The sequence below is a fragment of the Emys orbicularis genome, chromosome 2 (genome assembly GCF_028017835.1).
Source record: "Emys orbicularis isolate rEmyOrb1 chromosome 2, rEmyOrb1.hap1, whole genome shotgun sequence".
Taxonomy (NCBI): domain Eukaryota; kingdom Metazoa; phylum Chordata; order Testudines; family Emydidae; genus Emys; species Emys orbicularis.
The window spans coordinates 144,474,657-144,496,777 of record NC_088684.1 but is presented as its reverse complement, the minus strand read 5'-3'; the positions used below and the strand labels follow the sequence as shown (position 1 = coordinate 144,496,777).

At 50.1% G+C, this 22,121-nt stretch overlaps 1 protein-coding gene across 1 annotated transcript; it reads left to right on the top strand.

The window, feature by feature from the left end:
- The first annotated feature begins 235 nt into the window (after window positions 1-235).
- On the top strand, window positions 236-17,814 carry ASTL (astacin like metalloendopeptidase). Its single transcript, XM_065398359.1, has 8 exons — window positions 236-322; window positions 3,946-4,036; window positions 4,616-4,733; window positions 5,843-6,024; window positions 6,673-6,754; window positions 7,305-7,450; window positions 17,295-17,422; window positions 17,704-17,814. Exons 1-8 carry the CDS (start codon window positions 236-238, stop codon window positions 17,812-17,814), a joined length of 945 nt encoding a protein of 314 aa, XP_065254431.1.
- Window positions 17,815-22,121: the final 4,307 nt, after the last annotated feature.

Here is a 22,121-nt window from a genome sequence, read left to right as displayed (position 1 = left end):
CCAATCCCCCCCGGGGGGGGGCAAGGGGGAGAGTGTGTTGGGTGGGGGAGGAGGGGAGAGTGAGTGGTAGTAACGAAGCATAGGCAGTGGACACTGCCAAGAAGCAGGCCCATGCTGACTCCTAACAAACTGGCTGGGTGGAGCTTCCTGTCATCAGGATGCAGGAAATGTTCTGACTCTGGGCTGGCTGCTCACCTGGTGATGCACCTTCCCCCTGAGGCATGGGGTGATTCAAATGACGGGGATTCTCCTACTTCCAGAGCTCATTCCTCCAGAAGCACCAGCGAGCAGCTTCCTGCTGGAGGGAGACATCGTCAAGGTGGTGAGTGACCCTCCAGGGGGTGAGGGGTGAATAACAAGGCAGGGTCACTGAGGCCATATCTGCTGTTGTCAGGTCTCTAACCCTGAGCAGGGTGCTGCTGGCAGAACTGGGACAAGAATTGGGAGCCCTACTGGTGTTCCTGACTGTAGGTCCATGCGTTTGCTACAGCAGCATTCAAGCAAGATGCACGCCCTGCCCTGGGGAGAAGGGAAGCACAGAGAAGTAGTCAGCAGGGGCACAGACAGCCCTGTCAACTAGCTTAGTGTCTTGGCTTTCCTTCTAAAATCTCACTAGCTGTGGTGGTGGCAGAGAACAAACTCAATGGAAAACCAGTTCCACCAATGCAGAGATGTTTCACCCCCTTACCTATTGTTTGCAGAGGGCCTGAACAGCCCCATTTGTGTGCTAAATCAGCTATTGTGTGACGATTTAGATGTCAGTATTCACGATCTTCACTGCTCAGAGCGTGTAAGAGAAGCAGTACTGATGCTGGTGTTACAAAGTGTGGGGAGAAGGACTCCTGAAGATGTGGATGGCTCTGCTGTGCAGGGGGGTGACTGTTCATTTTCCTGCTGTGGGGGGTTTGGCTTCCAAAAGTCTGGGCATGGGGACCAACAGGGTCCTCTGAGCCCTGCTGTCATCCTGGTAGAAGATGAATTGACATGAAATTATATCAAATTATGAAGGAGGAATATAAAAAACCACAAGCATGTAGGGATGAAATTAGGAAGACCAAGGCAATAAACAAGACTAAACTAACTAGGGGCATAAGGGTAACAAGAACATTTTAAAAATACATTAGAAGCAAGAGGGAGACCAAGGATGAGGTGGTAAGGGGACAATAACAGAAAATGCTGCAATGGCTAAAGTGTTAAATGCCTTTTCACACAAAAAATTAGCATTAATTGGATTATTAACATGGTGAACATCAGTGTAAATGGGGTAGGATCTGAGCCTAACATAGGGAAAAACAAGTTAAGAATTACTTAGGCCAGGTCTACATTACAAACCTAAAGCCCTATAACTATGGCATTCAGGGGTGTGAAATCCACCAACCCAATCCCCCCCTGGAGACCGGGATATCCCTATGGGAGCTGCTCTCCCATCAGTGTAGTAGCATCTTCAATAAAGTGGCACAGCTGCATCGGTGCAGTGTGCTCCTGGACATGAAGACCAACCCCAAAACAAGTTGGCTGTCTTGCATCCTAGAATACTTAAAGAACTGGCTGGAGAGATCTGAGTCATTAACAATTATCTTTGAGAATGTAGAGATCCCAGAGGACTAAAGGGCACAATATTTCCCCCATCTATAAAAGAGGAATAAGGACAACCCAGGGGATTTAGACCAGTCAGTTTAACTTTGGTACCCAGAAAGATAATGGCACAAATAACCAGTTTGCAAGCACCTAGAAGAAAATAAAGTGATCAGTCAGCATGGATTTGTTAAGAACAAATCCCTGTCAAAGGAGGATTTGAAGTTGGTTTGACGGGGTAAGAAGCCTTGTGAATAGGGATGAAGCAGTAATGTGATATGGTCTCACATGGCCTTCCCATAAACTAAAGCAACATAGCCTAGATGAACCTACCATTAGGCAGGTGCACAACTGATTGGAAAAGTGTACTCAATGCTTCAGAGTCAAGCTGGAAGGGCATATTGAGTGGAATTCTGAAGGGATCTGTCCTGGGTTTAATTCTAATCAATATTTTCGTAAATGGTTTGAATAATGCCATGGAGTACACTTAAAACTTGTGCTGGATACCACGCTGAGAGGGGGTTGCAAGCACTTTGGAGGACAGGATTAGAATTTGAAATGATCTTGACATACTGGAGAAACCATCTGAAAGAAATGGATGAAAGGCAACAAGGACAAATGTGATGTATGCCATTAAGAAGGAATGAGTTGCCCCAAATACAAAATGGGATGTGATTTGCCTAGGAAGAAGTACAGCAGAAAAGGCTCTGGGAGTTGTAGTGGATCTCAAACTTAATGAGTCATCAATGTTTGGTGGTTTGTTGCATTTTGCAACAATATTACACCATTCTGGGATGTATTGGCAGGATTGTTGTAAGCAAGACATGAGAAGTAGCTTTCCACTTTTGGTCAATTTCAGTCATAGGAATTTAAAGATTTATATCTGAAAATTCAGTGTTGTAATTGTAGGGATCCTGACCAAAAGAGTTGTGGGGTGGTCACAAGGTTGGGGGGGCACACTGCAGTACCACAACCTCCTACTTCTGCACTGCTGGTGGCGGCAGCCCTGCCTTTAGAGCTGGAGAGCTGTCTGCTGCTGGCTGGGAGCCCAGCTCTGAAGGCAGACCTGCTGCCAGCATCAGTGGAGAAGTAAGGATGGTACAGTATGGTATTGCCACCCTTACGTCAGCGCTGCTGCTGGTAGGGCGCTGCCTTCAGAGCTGGACACCCGGCCAACAGCCGCTGCTCTCTGGCTGCCCAGCTCTGAAGGCAGCACAGAAGTAAGGGTGGCAATACCATGGCCCCTCTAAAATAACCTTGCAACCCCCTGCAACTCTTTCGGGTCAGGACCCTGAATTTGAAAAACACTGGTCGCCTCCCCTGTGAAATCTGTATAGTAGTGGCTAAAAGCACATAGAACCAATTTTTCATAGCGGGGAGACTGGATTTCATAGTCTGACACGTTTTTCATGGCCATGAATTTGATAGGGCCCTACTGATAAGGCCTCAGCTGCAGTATTGTGTTTAGTGCTGGGCACTACATTCCAGGAAAGATGTACTCCTGGGGACTTCCTCCAATTTGTCCACAACACAAATGATATTAAAGGTCTAGAACACATGGGCTTATTTCTTCTAGAGAAGACTGAGGGAGATGTAAAGAGTAGGCTGATAAAGTGTTCCCCTTAACACTGGGGACAGGACAAGGGGCTTAAACTGTAGCAAGGGACACTTAGGTTAGACATTGGGGACAAACTTCCTAACTGTCAGGGTAGTTAGTTTTGTTCCAGTGTTTACCTAGGGAGATTGTGTAATCTGTCATTGGAGGCTTCTTAAGAACCAATTAAGCTAAAACCTGTCATGGGTGGTCTAGATAGTACTTGAGTGCAGGGGACTGGACTGGGATGACCTATTGAGGTCCTTTCCAACCCTGCATTTCTGTGACTTCAGGGCTTGCCAATACTTCTAGCAAGCCCTCTGCTCAGCTTGAGAATCTCACATCAGATTCTGGCTGAAGCAGTGTTCAGCTCCAAGGACCTGATGAAAGGGGTGTGTGTGTGTGTGTGTGTGTGTGTGTGTTGCAATGGGACTAAAACAATAACCATTTCACAATGCAAACACAGCAGCAATAGAGGGGGGGCTCTCACTGTAGAGGACATGAGATTGCTTCCCCTTGTGGTTCACTCAGTGTCCTTTCCCTCTGTTCCCAGTACAGTATGTGCAGCTTGCAGCAGCTAGTACAGTTAAATTGTATTAAGTGGCAGCCACTAACTAATCTTGACTGGCTGGTAATGGGTGTTCGGGGAGGAACATAGTAGGGGCACACTCAAACTTGGCAGGTTCCTCTAGTCTTGGTGGGACTACTGGTTGGAGAGTCCAATCCTAGGGACACCTGCCCACCAAACCAGCTTGTTTCTCTTCCTCCTGCTCCAGAGTCCTTTCAGAGTGTTTTCATCTGCAAGCCCAAAATGGCCAAAGAGAAGAGGAACAGTCCAAATTCCCTACATCATCTCCTACAAATATGGTAGGTGGTGTCTAGTGCTCAGAAGCCCTTTCCTGGAGTGCAGGTTCCAGGTCTGGGGTGACCAGCATTAGCTAGAGACCAACAGGAGAATCCCTGGGGAGCAGAAAGGTGCCTATAACCAGTAACAGTTGGCCTTTGGCACTACAATCCTGAAAGCCCAGAACAAAGTAACCCTCTTGCCTATCTGGCTGGGGTTTCTCTCCTATCCAGCTCTAGGACACACAGACTTGCTGCTGCCTGGCCCTCTATGGAAGGAGTTTCACTAGGGACTAATCACTAACTTCTCAGACTTCCTACACCAGTTTGGAGCTGGCTTGTCACCAGTTCCAGAGAGCTCCTGTCCCTCTAGGAACCCTGAGTGTTCCACTAGCCACAAAGCTGGATGCTGGAAATGGTCACCTGGTGTTGAGCCACTTGTCTGTTTACATGGCATTACACTGCCCCTGTCACCTGACTACAGTAGCTCCAGCTACTAGAGGGAAATCTGGTAGGGCTAGAGCTCCATGGCTCAGATGGGCTGTAGTGATGCAGGTGAGTCATCTAGGTGACATGACACTGAAGCACCTCTGTTCTCCCCAGACAAGCCTAGTGTGAAGATCATCAAGGAAGCATTTGCAGACTTCGCAAGGTTCACATGCATCAAGTTTGTTCCATACTCGTACCAGAGAGATTTCATCTCTATCATGCCAATGTCTGGGTTAGTATTGAGCCTGAGCGGATAACTTAACTGCCTCCGAGGTAGTGCAGTAAAACCTCTCGCTTGCTTCCTGCTCATGCATCCAGGCTTTACCTTGTGGTTGTCCCATGCTGCCTAAGCAAACTCCTCTTTGGCTGGTATCAATCAACCCCTCATCTGAAGTTTGATTCCCCTCCAGTAAAATTCCTGAAGCAAGTCCCAGCTCCTCCTAAGAAGCTGGGGAGCGGCGCAGAACTCTCTGCTGGAGAGAGAGCTAGCAGAGACTCACTGGTGCTGTCCTACAACCCCCTGCTAGCCAGCAGCAAGAACATCTGGGCCCTTTAGCACCAAAACATGGGTTCCTCCTACTTGAGCTGTAGGAGAAGTTGTAGCCTCTTATCCTCTGGACAAGACACTGGAGGGGGCCATGATGCTCCTAGCCAGTGTAACATCCCTCTTCTCCCAGGTGAGAGCAGCCCATCCAACATGCTGGAAGTAGTCAAATTCAGCAGGGACTGAACTGGGGAGCTTGGCACTGAAAGCACAACTGAAGTGCCTGAGCAGGAGCAGCACCACCACCCCTCTGTAGGTGGATCTTCCAGTGCCAGGGGTGATCCCTGCAGTCCTAGGAACTCAAGTCTAAACTCTTCTCCCCAGCGCAGGAGCCCTCAGCTGTCTGCTCATGTAACCCCCCCCCCTCCTCCTAGCCCCCAAGCTCTTAGGCAAAGAGCTTGCCAGCCATGTGACAGAGCAAGAGGTACCATGGATGGGGTGAAGGTGGCTCTGTTCCCTGAGCTGGGTCAGCAGAACTCCTCCTGAGCTGAATGGCAAAGCTGTCAGATGGGGCAACTTCTCCAATGCCAGGACAGTCTCTAGCTTGACACTACCCTTCTGGCTTGTATAGATGCTACTAGCTCTCCAACTGGACCGGTCTGAAGTTCAGATCCTGCCCTTGGTGGGATTTACACTGGTATAACCAAATCAGGGCAGTTCCTGATGAGTGGAAGCTGCATGGATGGACTAAGTTCTGCAGCCTCCAGCTTTCCTGCCTTAGTCATGTTGCAGGGGCTGCTCCGCTTGGCAGTGTGCCCCCTCCCCTTCCCTGAACATCTGTCTCTGGTTCACACTAGGTGCTTCTCCAGCGTTGGACGCACTGGTGGGATGCAGGTGGTCTCCCTAGCACCTGCTTGCCTCAGAAGGGGGAAAGGGGTGACTCTGCACGAACTCATGCATGTGGTGGGTTTCTGGCATGAGCACTCCAGGGCTGACCGGGACAAGTACATTAGCATCTCCTGGAATGAAATCTTGACTGGTAAGTCCTCCCCTCTGCTGCCCATTCCAGATGAGCTCTCCTGAAAGCAACCAGTCTCTTGGAGAAAGATATTGCAGAAGTTGGAAGTAGCTTGTTTCCACTCTGTACCTCCATAGCTGATCAAATGTATTCCTTTGGGGAAAACTGAGGGAGTCTCCTTCTAACCCCACTGCTAACACAGCCCACGTGCCCACTGCTGAACACCTGGGATCTCCAGTGTAGGATGGTGGTATTGCATGTAGAAAGAAACTCCAGTTTCCTTTGTGTGGGAGTACATGTGCAGAACAGATTCCAAAGCCTGGAAACACGTCAGTAGGAGATGCTGGACTTTAGAGCCTTTCATTAAGAACCAAAGCCACTTAGAATAAGCATTGCCCCAGTCTAACCGACCAGGAGGGACTATCTAGATACCAAGCAATCAAAGTTTAAAAAAAAAAAAAAAAATCATGTCATGCCAATTTAACTGCATGCCACTGGTCTCTTGTGCCATGAGGGACCAGAAGAGCTGCAATTGTACAAGGCAAAACTGATGCCCTTCCAAGTGCTACTGCTGCTGTGCAGAGGGTACTGCAAGTCCCAGTCCATTCTCCATGAGGCTAGGGGACTAGGCTGTTGGAGTAGATCTGTTACACTCCTCTTGCCTTACAGGTTTTGAAATTAACTTCATGAAATCCTGGAACAGCAACATGTTGGTGAACTATGACTATTCCTCAGTCATGCACTATGGCAGGTAAGCACCACACACACCACCCGTGGCAGTGCTCCTGAGGCTGCCAGCTTGTTCTCCAGAACTTCTGTTCTCAGTTAGCTTTTAAGGATGCAAGTAGAAACCACTCTTAAATGTGGAAGGAGTGTAAACCAATGCAGTGGTGCCTGCCTGAGTCTGCAGAGAGCCCAAAATAGTTGAGGGGCAAACTGCCCCATTCATCTGAGATGTTGACTCAGGTTCCCAATGACTAGAACAGTGCTAACTCTTTCACTGCTATCAAAGCATATAAAAGTCCTGTTCTCTCGGCTGCAAGTGGCATGTCAAATTAGTGTCATGAATGGGTGGTGCTTGGGAGGGAGCCGCCTCTCTATCAGAGCCAGGAATAGTGCCTCCTTCAGGAACAGAAGGAGAATAGGGAAGCTTCTAACAGCCTCTCCAGTTACCTTGCCTGGTATTCTGAAGCTACCTTTTCACCACTACACTCCATGTAGGACACACTGCTTGGAAGATGGCTGCTTCTCCATGAACTACTTGGCCTCCTGACAAATTATTCCTCATGTCTTAATTCTAGGTATGCCTTTAGTATGACTGGCTTGCCCACCATCATACCACTCTCCAATCCTTACGTTGCTCTTGGACAGAGGTGGAATCTGAGCAGTTCGGACATTGCCAGAGTCAACAAACTCTACAAATGTTCTCCAACTCTGACAGAATCAGGTAGGGAGGAGCTGGGTGCCTTCTGTGCCTAAAGGGCTCCCCTGGGGGAGGGCCATAGTGCATTGTGGGGGCAGTAATGCTTCAAAGCACTTTGGCACAAACCTTTTGTAAGTGCCTGGGGAGTGGGTTCTCTCCTGTGGGAACAGCTAGGTTTGGGGAGGTGGTAGAGCCTGAAGGGGAAGGGGTGGTGCAGGATCAGGGCCCACATCAGAATGGGGGTATGGATGCACTCTGGATTATGGTGGGTAATTATCTACAGAACAGATGCTACATTAGCCCATCCTATAGAAGTAGTAACATGCACTTGGCATTAGAGTGCACTGCAGCCATCCTTGGCATGTTGCATAGCATGACAGTTGAGACAATGTAGGTGCACAAATGGATCTCTGCTAAACAACTTCTTTCCAGAAAGCCCAACTGAAAGTACTACCCAAGAGAATATAATGGACTTCCTCTCTAACGAGCTGGAACCTTGCCCAACAGAAGGGGAAATCAAAGTATCCACCCCCTCTCCCACTGCAGGAGCTGCCTCTCCAGGAACCAAACCCCCTGAAACAGTCCAATCTGCAAGGAGGCCCTCTAGACAAATGACAAGTGCACCCACAGCAGGGATGGAGGAGCTCCTGGGCAGAACTGCAACGGATGGTGAAGGCCTAAATGTCTCACTGGCTGAACGCCCCATAATGGAGTCAGAGATATTTGAACCTACAAGGCTGTCTACCCATGGCATAACTTATCTGGAGGCTACTGGGAAGCCCCCTCCACCTCACATGGAAATGGGGACTGTAGGTGCTGAGGGGAAACCTCTGATTCCTACAGGGGAAACTTCAGTCCTGGGAACTGCTTCCATTAAAGAGCCTAACTTTACTACAGTAATGGCCCCTCCTGCTTGGCTCTCAGAAGTGACAAGTCACCATGGGAAGACAGCAGAGGGAATAGGTACTACAAAAATTCCTACAGATGCTCTTGCAGGGCTTGAATTCCCAGAACTGGTATCTCCTGAGAGAGTAGCCCCTGTGGAGACAGGGGGCACCAGGCCAAGTGATGTGGGAATAGTAGAGACTACAAGCATCCAAGGAACAGAGCTGGCCTATCACTCTACCTATCTGGTACAGAAGGGGCCCTCTCCAGCAACTGAAGTTGGAGTGGTGACCTTGTCTTCAGACCAAACACAGTCTCTGGAGAGTCAAACTGAGTTGGCCACAGCAGAGATCACCAGCCCCTCAGAAGAGAGTTTAGGGACCTATACAGCACCTCTATCTCTGGGACCAACACCCCCTGAGCAAGTACATGCCACAGAAACCCCACATCCAACCAGCACTGAGAAATGGACCACAAACCTAGCCAGACTGAGTGCCAAATCCATAACCACCATGGCACCCACCAGGACCAGGTCTGCCCCAACTTGGGAGACTCCATCTGTAGAAATGGAGACTCTCACTGTGAAGTATGCTACAGAGCAGACTTCTCTGCTACCCCCTGTACAGAACTGGACCAGCAGCCCAACTAAGCAGGGAAACCAGTCTGCAAGCAGCCAGGCATACAGCCCAGGGAGTCATGAGCAAAGCACCATTGCCATTCCTACCAGTGGCATTACAGAGACTGAGCCCACAGAAGTGATGCAACCTACATCATTAACTACCTCCTTTGAGATGGTTCAGAACCACACAATTTACCCAGTGGACATAAGAGTGCATGGGGCCACAACTAGGCATAAAAAAGGTACAGCCTTGTCTTCATCAGGAATGGAAACCTCCTATAGAGCACCTCCAACAAAAGCTACCACCTCCATGGAGACCCAAACTGAGGTGGGATTTGTTGAAGCCACAAAAATCAAAGCCAGCCACCAACATGGCTCTCCTAGCCTAACAGAAGGGACTTACTTTCCAGTGACCAAAGTGAAAGATGCTGAGTATGCTACAGAAGCAGAGACCCTTCCAGCAGATTGGGGCTCCCAAGCCTCTGAACCAGCTGAGCTTGGTATGCAAGCAACTAAAACCAACTACAGAAATAAAGAGAGGGTGCACACTAATACATTATTTCCTGTTGGAAGAACGTCACCCACAGCAATTGGACCCACATACACAACACCCTCTCTGGGGGCTTCTGAAAACCCAATAACAAACCCACTCAATGCAGGACCTGCAGAAGCCACAAGAAGTGAAGCTAGAAACCAAGCTACCTTGTCCACCAGAAGCTCACCTGAGATGTGGGTACAAGAAGCCAGTAACACTCCTCCAAACAGAAGGCAAGAAGTAACTTATACACCTGCTTCTGTGTTAACATCCTCCACAGCAACTGAACTTAAATTCATGGAACATCCTACAAGGGAAGCATCAGGCCTGGAAATTCCAGTGGCTCAAGCCAGCAGACCAAGTGAGATGGTAATTACAGGAGTCTCTCCTGCTTGGACTGAAGCTAAAGACCAATTTAGCTCTTCTGCAACAAGGGAGGCAATGCTCTTTCCAATTAGCAGTGATACAGAAAAGAGGTATTCTCCCCAGATTATCCAGTCTCCAGAATCTGCCAGCCTACCTGAAGTGGAGATAAAGGAACACAGAGTCAGTTCCAGAATAGGAGCTGGACTAGTCACATTTATCCCTCCACAGTCAAGGTCAAGGACTGCACTGGTGCCATCTATAGAAATGCCTGAGCTGACAGTTCCTGAGAAACTGACCCCTGTCCATACTGAACCCACAACTAACCAAGCCCAGACTGGTATAAAAAATACCAGTCTCACCTTAGTGGGTGAGATGCCTTCCTTACAGACCAAGCCCACCAAAGCAGCATACCCTACAGAGGGACCCTCACAGCTGCAGGCTTCACCACAGACGTTCAGCTCAATTGAACTAAGACTCAAAACTTCAAGTAAGCAACAAATGCATGCACCTGTGACTTACGGGGAAAGCCTGACACCCCTGGAAGGGATCCCTACAGCTTCCATTGCTGCATGTGAGCTGTGCCGTTCTACAAAAGCTCTATCCATTCAAGCTTCTGAGACCCCTACACAGAGATCAGAGGAAGCTAAAGGAAAAACCTTCCCTCTCCCCCTGGGATCAACACTGCCTGCAGAAAATGAAACCTACATGAACCCTTATGCCAGGGAGATATCGGAGAGCCATGCAACTGAGCTACAAACTACAGAAGTGTCATTAGTTCAACCACCTCACTCTATCCATGTAGAAGGAACAAGCTTTCCTATGGCCAACCCATCAGAAGCTGTGAACACTCCACTGCTGGGCACTTCTGAGACACCAACCACTCACTCCATTCTCACCTGGGAACCCATAGCCCAAGTAGGGTATAGAAAGCAAATGATGACTCGGTTCCCAAACACAAGCCCATTGAATGCAGAACATTTGACTAAAATAGCCTCTTTGGAGGCCACAGCTGAGTCTGGGCTTGTGGAAACTACTGGCACTGGCATGGAAGCTAAAGAACATGGCTCTCCAGTAGAGAGAACCTCCCCTCCACCAAGTGAAACCCCAGAAGTAACATTCCCTCCAGAGACTTCAACAACCAACTCAGCTGAAATGGGTGTTCAGGAAGCAATAAGCACCCACAGAAAGAGAAACAGATGGGTCAGTCACACTGCTCACTCCGTAGAGAGACTTTCACAGGCTGCAACTGAACCCACATATGTCATGGTCTCTGAGGAACCTGGCAACCCAACAATCAGCCGAGACTATCAGACTGCAGAAGTGATCAGCACAAACACTGGAAACCAGCTGAGATTGTCTGTATCCAGCAGCAGAACTGGTATAGGAGCCCAAGAATTCAAAGGTGAGCCCAGGAGGGAAGGAAGAAGACCCAGCCCTACACTCCCTTCTGTGGGAAGAATAGAGTCCCTAGAAGTGGTGCCATCTCTCAAGAGCAAAGTCATGCTCCTTCAGGGAAGTAGGCTCAGGAAAGGCCTGTTCCCCTTGAAACAAACCCAGCCATTTCTGGGAATGAAATCTACTGAATCGGTGATGACCACAGAAGAATCTCCACTCCTCCCTGAGACCTGGCAGCTGCACCAAGCACAGACTGGCTCCAATGTTCCTGCTATGCTTTCCCCAAGAACAGAGCAGGCCACAGGGGCTCATCCTGCTAGGGTGGAGACCTCTCCGCCCCCTCCACAACTGACTCCTGCCTCCCCCGAGTCAAACAAGCTTATGAGCTACAGAGAAATGCATGCCACGCACCTCCATGGAGAGGAGGCTGTGCCAAGTATCTCCGCTCTAGAGAGAGCTCCCTCAGCAAGAACTGCCAGTCGCATCCCCCACCCTCGAGAGCCCTGGGGGAGCAGGACAAGCCGCCCGGTTGGAATGGGAGTACAGGAGGCTGAGAGCTATAGAAAGAAAAGTAGTGAGTACAGGCATGCTCCTGCCAAGGAGAGAGCACCTGCAGTAACTGAACTGTCTTGTACAATGGTGCTGGTTGCAAAAGCAATAGAGGATCAAGGGATGGAGATAGGAACAGAAGGTAGAGAGCAGCCTGCTGCCCCTACAACAGAGGGAATGGTACCTGTGGACACTAAAACAATAGAAGGCGTGTATACCTTTCCAGAGGCACTTGGGACTCAAACCACTAATGCAACTGAGGTGGTGGGTACAAAAGAAGCCCCAAGTAGCCCCAGAAAAGGGGGCAGAGGAGGAATTTCTAGGCTGACTCCCACTGGAATGCCAGCAGCAGCAATTGAGAAACACTTGGAACCTTCAAAAGTAACATCCACCACAGGGCACCTTGAGACCCAAACCATCAGCCCCACTGAGTTGGCAAGGATGAAAATCCCATTCAGCCAAAGGAAAGCTTGCTTGACAACAAAAGAAATTAACTTGCCAGTGACTGAAGTGGCATATGGACAATTCCTGGAGGCTCTGACCAAAACCACTACCCAAGCTGTCCTGGGGCTGCAAGAAGTCCAGAAGAGCCCTAAAAAGCAGGGTAGGGTGTCCATGCCTGTAGAGGGAACTAAAGCCACATATGTAATGGCCTCTCTAGAGACACCCAAGGCCCCAGTAACAAATCCAAGCACTGGGACTGCAAATACTACAAGCATTGGTGCTAGTCTCCATGATACCTCACATGTTCTCAGCACGTCAACTGAGATGAATGTGCAAGAAGCCACAAGCAGCCATGGACTGAGAAAGGGAGGACACCCCTACACCGCCTCTCCTGCTGGCACGTGGCCTGTAGCAAGGGAGTCAGAACATAGAGGGCATCCTACCAAGGAAACCCTTGTTCAGGAGACACACTCCATCAGCCCACATTGGAGAGGGGCTACAGAAACCACTTCCACTCAGACCAGAACCCAAACCCTCTCGAACACTGAAGAGGGAACTCCCATTGCAGACACTGCTACTGAAGTTGTGCATTCCACCAGGGTATTGCTGCTTCTGGAGGCTCCTGAAAATAAGACTGTTGGTCTAAGAGAGGTGGAAAAGGAAGAAACTAGTAGTTACAGAGAGGAAGGTGGTCTGTCTACTACCCATACTCTGCCTTCAGATACCCTAAGCACTGAAACTGAGCAAGTGCAGTCTACACAAGTAAATGAGCAGAGGCTTCCTGAGAACTGGCCCACCAGGCGCCCTGAACAGGGGACAAGCAAACCCACAACTAACACAACCCGAACAGGTGGAGAATATACCAGTCTAACCTCAATGGGTGGGGTGCCTTCCCTAGAAGCTGTGACACACTGGTTTGATCTTGCAGAGGGAATTTCACTGCAGCAGGCTTCACCCCACCAAACTTTCAGCCCAATTGAATTGCAAATCAAAACTATAAGCAGCCAAGAAACACCTGCAATGATCCTCCACAGGGAAGAATATGGCCAAACACCTATGTCCACAGAAGGGACGCAACCTGCCAAAATGAAAGCTTTAGAACTACTAGGGCTTTTTACAAAGACTGTATCCACACAGTCTCCTGAGACCCCAACACCGAGACTAGAGGAGGTCAGTGTCTTCCATGGAAAGAGAGGCCGAGGAAAACCCTCTCCTCTCTCCATAGGAACAACACTGTCTGAAGAAAATGAGACTTACATGGCATCTTCTACCAAGATAGCACTTAGTATGGAAGCTTTAGCAGGTCAAACCACTGGCCAAACTGAGCTGGGAATTACAGAAGTTTCACTAGTGCAACTGCTTGGCTCTCCTACACCTGTGGAGAGAACTAGCTTTCCAGGGGCTGAGGCAACAGAAACTGTGAATAAAGTTCCCAGCAACGGTACAGAGACTCAAACCATACTCCCAGGTGAGACCAGGGAACCAATTCCAACAGCAAGGACTCCATCTGCAGGAACTGAAGCCACAAGACCGTCTTATTCCACCACAGTGAAGGCTGCTGAGACCCCTAGCAGCCCAAGTGAGAGGAGGGGGTACACAGCTACACATGGCTATAGAAAGAAAAATGGACAACAAGCCTATACCCATTCTCCTATTAGAAGCATGTCTTCTGCAGGAAGTGACACAACTCCGACCAGTCCCTCCCTGTGGCCTCCCTACTACCAAACTGCACTGGCTTCCACAGAGCCTGTGAAGACTCAAATGGAGTCTGGAGCTCCATCTCCTGTTGGAATTCTATCTAGAGAAGTGGAACCTACCTATAGTGGATCTTCTCTTGAGACCCAATCCCCAAGCCCACTAGCAGGGGGCAAAGGCAGGAAATACACTCTCTCTGCTGATGGAGGTGTAACACCAGTGGGTCACTGGGATGTGGGAAACAAAATCTCTGCCCTAGAAAAGGACTCAAGTCTATCTGAGAAACAGGCTATCAACACCACCAGACTGGCCAATGGAGAACGGTCAACCCCACAAGCACAGGCTCACCGAGAGAGCACTACCACTAGCTCTGCAGTGGGAGTGATGCCAACACCAGGCACTAAAGAAGCACATGGCATAAAAGTGACTCAGTGGAAACGGGCTTTTCGAAAGCACCCCAGTGACCTGTTTGCAGTGGACCCAGAGCTCCTACACCTTGTTGGCAAGAGGTCCTTGCCAGATATAGGGGAAAGCCCAGCCCTGCCCCATGACAGCAATCCAGACCTCAAAGTGATTACTCTGACCCATGGGGACACACAAATGCAGAGTCCCCTGCTCTCAAACACTCTAGAAAAACTAAGGGCGAAGGTTCTAGAGGCATTCCAAAAGCAACATGTCCTGTTGCCAGAGTTTCATGTGTCCTCTTTTGCAGCTGGATATAATCCAGTGACAGGGATCAAAAGTGTTCCTTGGCTTGAGACCAGTACCTCTGATTCTGCTCCTGACTATAAGCATGGGCTCTTTAGACCTAAAGAGCTTCTCTTGGGCAGGAAAAAGGCAACTAGCTTGGCTCCATTCCTGCTTTCTGCCAAAGCAGTGCAGGCAACCGCACCCCCTGCCATGGACAAGCCTATTGCAGCTCCTCTTCCCAGGAGGCCGTCTGGCTCTGGTAAACATGCCCGTCACATCCTACCAGCTCAAAGGGCTATGGTGCAGCCTGGCTGGCAGGTCTGTTCCTTTGAAAAGGACTTGTGTAGCTGGCAGCAGAGTGATACTGATGACTTTGACTGGATACTTGCTGGGGAGAGACCTTCTGCTAGATCAGCAATTGGTGGCAACCTCTCTGAAGAAACCCATTCTCCTCCCTCCAGGGGTAAGTTCTACTATCTCTTGGCAGGTCTCTCAGCAGTGGGGTGGGAGTAACTGTGTGCCATGGGATCCAGGAGTGGCCTGGTTAACCAGCCCTTGTGGAGAGCAGGCCAGGTACCACATAAGACATGAAGCCTTATCAGCCGAGTCATGGAGTCAAATACCAGGGGAGTCTGCATTGGGACAAACTGGTGTCCATGGCCATGGCAGCCTCCCCTTCTGGTGACTGGCAGTCTGCTCAGCAGGAGGAAAGGAGCCGTGCCAGACTGGGCATGCTGCCCTCTGACTAGCACTGCTTGGCTGATTAATCGCAGGGAAAGCTCCTCCTATTGCAAGGGAAAGGCCCCTCTTGTATGAGGGCTGGAAGTGCCCAGCCTTGCACTTGGTTATAGGCCTGGGAGGACCAAAGTAGCTGGTACAACTCAGGCATATTCTCTGACCCCAGTCCTAGCAGTGACTTTGTGAGCATGGAAGCTGAGCAATGGGAAGAGAAGGGACTCTAACAAAACCCTAGAGTCAAGTAACCCAACTAGCCTCTGACTCCCATTTGAAGAACAGAAGTCTTAAGACCACACATTAGAAAGCAGGGTGTGGAGTCTAACTCCTGAGACTTTCCCAGAGGGCCTCTGGCAAAACTAGGGTGACCAGATGTCCAGATTTTTATATGGACTGTCCTGTTTTTTGGAGCTCTATTACTCCCCACCCCCTGTCCCAATTTTTCACACTTGCTATCTGGTCACCCTAGGCAAAACCAGCAAAGATCAGTGACAGAGTTGGAATACCAACTCTAAGTGCTGAGGCTTTCATGCATCCTAAAGAAATGCAAGGCATGAGCCATCCCCTAACTTCCTTTGCAGCTCACTTAATAGCTAAAACTTAGCGCTGCTTGCTCCCCAGGGACACTAACATGGACAGATAGACACCCTCTATATGGGTGTCCATCTCTCCAAATGGAATGGGACTTCCACAGTATCCATATACTCAGCCCACCACAAGCCAGGAACTAGACTCCTGAAAGCCTAACCCTAAAGCCATTTGGAGGATGCAAATTGTCACTTCTGGGTTACAAAACCCTTAGCCCCATACATGGCTGAATTACCAGCTCTTCCATGTACCTTGTTCAATCTTGTATACATGCACTGACATCTGAGCTGTCTGCTTGCTACCATGGTAGGAAGAAATTCCCTAAACAGGGGAGGGGCAATCGGAGGATTACTACATTTGATTCAACTTGTCTTCTACCAGGCGGTTACATCTCCCTGAAGTCCCCTTCTGCCAGACAAACCACAGGACATAAGACTTCTCTAATCAGCCCCATCCTGCAAAGGATTGGATGCATCCACTTCTGGTACAGTCCCCTGGGCTCTGTCATGGGTAAGCTTGGCCTTGTGCCTCTGACAAGGCTTGAGAGAATGTAAGACTGACTAAATAATACACTGGCAGCAAGCTCCGTCTTAATCAGCACCTGCTCTACGACATCCTGGCTGAGGGCTCCCAGCTGGGGAAAGGAGGTGGGGCAGGACTGGCCCCTGAATTCTGAGCACAGCACTGCATGGCTTTGTCTGGAGCTGTAACAGATGCTTCCCATATTGGGCCTTTGGAAAAGCTCCCCCAGAGGCCTAAGCCTGTGTCTAGATCAGTGGCTTTCAAACTGTCAGGACCCCAAAGTGGGTTGTGACTCCCTTTCTAATGGGGTCGCCAGGGCTGGCGTTAGACTTGTTGGGGGCCAGGGCTGAAGCCTGAGCCCCACTGCCTGGGGTGGAAGCCCCAGGGCTTCAGCCTTGGGTGGTGGGACTCCGGCTTCAGCTTCAACCTTGGGTGGCAGGGCTGAGGTTACAGGCCCCCCACCTGGGGCTGAAGCTTTGGTCCCCCTTCCTGGGGCCATGTAGTAATCTCAGTTGTCAGATGGAGGTCACATTGCGATGAAGTTTGAGAACCCCTGGTCTAGGTGATCCAGGGAGCCACCATGTATCCCATGCACACGATGCCTTTTTGCTGTTCGGTGTAAGCGCGTGGTATGTCTAGTGGTGGCCACTAATACTAGCTAAACACTAGCAGTTTATACCTGAGCTACAACATGGTGGCAGTGACTATTCCCATGAACCAAAGTAGCCCATAACTCTCATCTGCAGGGGGCTTTAGGGAGGGGACAGGGACCATGTTTGGTTTGTTACTGGCCTTTATCGGCATCTATAGCCCATTGGCACTAGTTGCTTGAATTCTCTCACCAGGCACAATAAACATCTATATCAAGTTGACAGATGCCCCTGAATGGCACAGAATCTGGTCTGCCAAAGGGCAGCAGGGCACAGACTGGCATCAAGTAGGCATGGAGGCCTCTGAGTCACAGAAGCTGCAGGTGAGAGCCCCTCTGGGTTGGTCTTAAGTCTCAGCTATTCTATTTCCTTCTATCTCTGGGTGGGGAGGGAGGAAGCCATGTGGTGATCAGGAGGTTCTTTAGGAAGATGCTTGGTAGCTTCAAGGGGAAAGGCTGTGCCCACTCCGTGCTGTCACCTACAGATCCCCAGCAGAGAAGGCTGCAGGAACTAGGTATGTGCCATAAACAGCAACACTTCCTGCTGTTGGCACTCCTGGAGCCCAACTCAAAGCCACGATCTACTGACCTCTCTCCTCCTGCAGGTGATGGTGGAAGGCATCATTGGCCCGGACGCAGGGAGTGATGTTGGCATTGATGACCTGTCTGTCTGTGTGGCAGAGTGTCGGGGAGGCTGTGACAAGCTGATTGCTTGACATGAAAAGTGAAATGAGCAACCAACTAAATAAACCTTTTTAAAGTGCAAAATGCCCCAGAGTCTTTCATGGGGCTGGACTGATCAAACCTTGGTCAACTTGGGCTCATGTGCCAGCACCCTGGAGAGGTCTGTGTGCTCACTGAAGCTTGAGTTTCTGACCGCTGGGTGAGTGGCCCTGGGAGGAAGGTCAGCTGGGCTCTTAGACTGGGAAGGTGGTGCTTAGCCACGCAGCTGAGTGGCTCATCTCCTCAGCCCTTGGGAAAGCACTGCAGGGGTTGGACTCATTGCTGGCATAAGGAGCAATTAGACCTGGTTCAGCTTTTTCCATTTCACCCTTTTCACAAAAAAGGACCTTTTCAAACATGCTACAGTGGGGGGAAATCTTCCTCTTCCTAAAAATGTTCAGCTTTCAAAGGGGTGGGTGAAAATCAACACACACCTACCGAGTGCCTCAGTTCTACTCAAACTGAACTTCTTGGGAGGAGACAAGAACTAGCCTCTTGCCCAGATCTAGAGCTGTCTGAGAGCACAGGCAGCTAGCCTAGCTTCAGGCCAGTCATGCTGGAGTAGGACCTGTCAGAGGCAGGCTTGGCTTGTCCGCTCAAAGCAGCGAGCTAGCCAATGCTCCCACCCCCTGCAGGCATAGCTCACATCCCTCTGCCATTGTTCAAGGCTGCTTGCACACCACGATACTCCGACAAAAGGCAAGAGACCTGGCCTTGACTAGCTCCAGTTGGAGTGTAGACACTAAACAGGTTAGTTAACCTCGAGGGACTGGCACCAGAATAGCTACAATGTTTTCATAGACTTTAAGGTCAGAAGGAACCATTATGATCATCTAGTCTGACCTCCTGCACAATGCAGGCCACAGCATCTCACCCACCCCTGTATCAAACTTGTGTCTGAGCCATTGGAGTTCTCAAATCATGGTTTAAAGACTTCAAGTTGCAGAGAATCTTCCAGCAAGTGACCTGTGCCCTACACTGCAGAGGAAGGCAAAAAAAACCCAGGGCTTCTGCCAATCTGCTCTGGAGGAAAATGGTGATTAGCTAAACCCTGAGCATGTGGGCAAGACTCACCAGCCAGATGCCCAGGAAAGAATTATCTGTAGTAACTCAGATCCCACCCCATCACAGACCATTGGGCATATTTACCACTAGTCAAAGATAAATTGCCAAAATTAGACTATACCATCCCCTCCATAAACTTAAGTTTAGTCTTGAAGCCAGATATGTCTTTTGCCCCCACTGCTCCCCTTGGGAGGCTGTTCCAGAATTTCACTCCTCTGATGGTTAGAAACCTTCATCTAATTTCAAGTCTAAACTTCCTGATGGCCAGTTTATATCCATTTGTTCTTGTGTCCACATTGGTACTGAGCTTAAATAATTCCTCTCCCTCCCTGGTATTTATTCCTCTGATATAGTTATATTTTGAACTGCAAGGGCCTGTTTCTTAGCAGGGTTTGTCTAGGTGGGGTAAAGTGTTTGAGTTTAGGCTGAGCTTTGCCAGTTTGTATTAACTAACCCCTGCCCATGCATCTGAACCAGCAAAGAGTGACTGGCTTTATGGAATAAAACAAGGGAGCTCACCTGGTTTTAAACTCTCCTTCATGTAGATACAAAGCTAGAATCTCTGCACACTGGCAGGAGGTGAACTCATACTGGTGGCTTCAGGTTCACCCCAACCAGATGAACTGTTGCATCTGATTAGCCCTCTCTATGCTAGGGTCTTAAACACCTTAGCTCCCACGTTCTCTACTATCCCTGGTGTACTGCAGTGTAGACATGTGGGCTTGGGCTGAAGCCTGGGCGCCAGGAGCCTGGGAGGGTTCTAGGGCTCAGGCTGCAGCCCAAGCCTGCACGTCTATACCACAATTAAACAGCCCATAAGCCTAAGTCAGCTGTGGGTTTTTAAGTGCAGTATAGATATACCCAGTGTAAGAACCACTGGCTTAACTCAGAATTTTGTTCGACTTGTAAACATAGGTGCTGACTCCGTGGGTACTCTGGGGCGGGAGCACCCATGGGGAAAGATTAATGGGTACTCTGCACCCACTGGCAGCCAAGCTCCTCTCACCCTCCCTACCCCACCATCTCCTCCTCCCCGGAGCGTGCCATGTCCTCGCTCCTCCACCTACCTCCCAGCGCTTCCTACCCAACCGTTAGCACGCTCCGGGAGGGAGGAGGAGGAGCGGGAACGTGGCGTGCTTAGGGAAAGAGGTGGAGCCAGGGCAGGGATTTGGGGAAGGAGTTGGAATAGGGGCAGGGAGGGGGTGGAGTTGGGGTGGGGACTTTGGGGAAGGCATTGGAATGGAGGCGGGGGCAAGGGAGTCAAGCACCCACAGGAAAGAGGGAAAGTTGGCACCTATGCTTGTAAACATGCTTATTGACCAACTTCTGATCTTGCATACACCAGTGTAAATCTGGAATAAATGCAGCACAATCCAGATTTATTCCAGTTTTACACTAGGATAAGTCAGGTGAGACTCTGGCTCATTTTCCTCTTCCCTAGTAGTATCAAGGAAACTCTAAGGGGACTCTGACAGGTGCAGTAACATGCATCCTGCACCAAGGGGGATGGGCTTGTAGTCCCTCCACTTTCTCTGGCACCTGCCAAGATTTCCTTTATCTCACAGTGGCATAGGTATAGCTGGCTCCCTTACAAGGTCAGATCTTTCCATGCAGGAGCAGTGGGTGCTCCCTAAAAGTAGGGGAGGGCACACTGGTGCCCAAATCATGGCCCTGCCCCCGCTCGCTCCTCTCCCTCCCCCCCCATCGCTTGCCCTTACAGCCAGTAAAGAGGGAGAGTGTAGCCATCCCACTTTTAAAAGGGCCCGCTTTGTTCTGGCACTCCTGTTTCAGTGCCCATTTCCACAAAGACAAAAATGTTCACAACAAGGTGCCTAACATTAACTACTTAAATGCATAAGAACAGCCATGCTGGGTCAGAGCAGGGGTCCATCTAACCCAGTATCTTGTCTTTGGTGCTAGATGCTTCAGAGGGAATGAACAGAACAGGATCAACCCTCTGTTTCCAGTCCTAGCTTCTGGCATGCAGCGGTTTAGGGACAACCAGAGCATAGGGTTGTATACCTGACCATCTTGTCTAATAGTCACTGATGGACCTGTCCTCCATGAACGTATCTAATTCTTTTTTAACCCAGTTATATTTTTGGCCTTCACAACTTCCCCTGGCAACTAGCTCCAGTTTGACTGTGCATTATGTGAAGATGTACTTAGGTTTGTTTTAACCCTAGGGCGGGGAGCCTGACCCACAGGAACCCTAACCCTAGGGAGGGGAGCCCTACCCATAGGAACCCTAACCCTAGGGTGGTGAGCCGAACCTAGAAGAGCCACCTCCTTCCTCTTCTCCCTCCACCAGGGGCACGCAGTGATGTGCCAGCTGCCGGCCGCTTCCGGGAGCAGCGTGGGGCCACCGGCCACGGCATGCAGGCAGCCTGCCTGCCTGCGCCCTGCTGCACTGCCGGCCGGGACTCGGGGGCAGGTTGTCAGATATTTGTCCTGCATTTTGGGGGGCCCCCTGTCATTGGGGGCCCCATGCCACCGCACAGTTTGTTTCATAGTAAATCCACTCCTGACCTGGGCTGATGCCTCCTTGGATCTTTTAAAGGGTATGAGGGTGGGGGATCATGGCGTGACCCACATTATAGCTAAGCCAACTCTTCCTTGCCTTAGCAGTCTGGGGCAGCCCAGGAGGCTAGATAAAGCCAACTGGGTGGGGTCCCAGCAGGCTGCTGTGCAGAACCACAGGGAAGGCCAGGAGAGGGGTGGCTGGGTGGGAACTGTTGGAGGGGTACACCTAGTGAAGCTGCAAGAGGGAGATTTAGATATGTAGCATGTGGGGAGACCCAGGGGGAGACGGCATCAGTCGGAGACCAGGTGGTTAGGAGCTAGAGCACAGTCATGAAGCTATAGCACAGCAGCAGTGTCCCAGCTGGGGAAAGGAGTGACCATGAAGCAGGTCCAACAGGAAGGGCCTTGAGCAGTCGAAAGGGATCAGCAACTAACCCAGGCTGTTCTGCCTGTGACGGGATGAGGCTCCAACCAAAAAGCTATTTCACCTGGGAATCGAGTGCCAGGGCAAGAAGTGACAGCAAACTACAGGCCAGTGGATTGGGCCGATGGCAGCTGGGCTGCACAAGGAGCAATGGATGGGGATACTGGACCGCAGCAGGTGGGATCCAGAAAACAGGAAGGGCTTGTGGATGAACAGTGTGGAATCCCCCATCGTTGGGGATTTTTATGTTTCAGAGTTAACACTGAGATGAATGGGGATGTTCCTGCC

What these genes read in the sequence shown, in the direction of transcription:
- ASTL (XM_065398359.1), top strand. Translation starts at nt 236, where the DNA reads ATGACGGGGATTCTCCTACTTCCAGAGCTCATTCCTCCAGAAGCACCA. An exon ending in TCTATCATGCCAATGTCTGG is followed by an intron (nt 4,734 to 5,842) that starts GTTAGTATTGAG and finishes GGTTCACACTAG; the next exon opens with GTGCTTCTCCAGCGTTGGAC. An exon ending in CTGAGTCACAGAAGCTGCAG is followed by an intron (nt 17,423 to 17,703) that starts GTGAGAGCCCCT and finishes CTCCTCCTGCAG; the next exon opens with GTGATGGTGGAAGGCATCAT.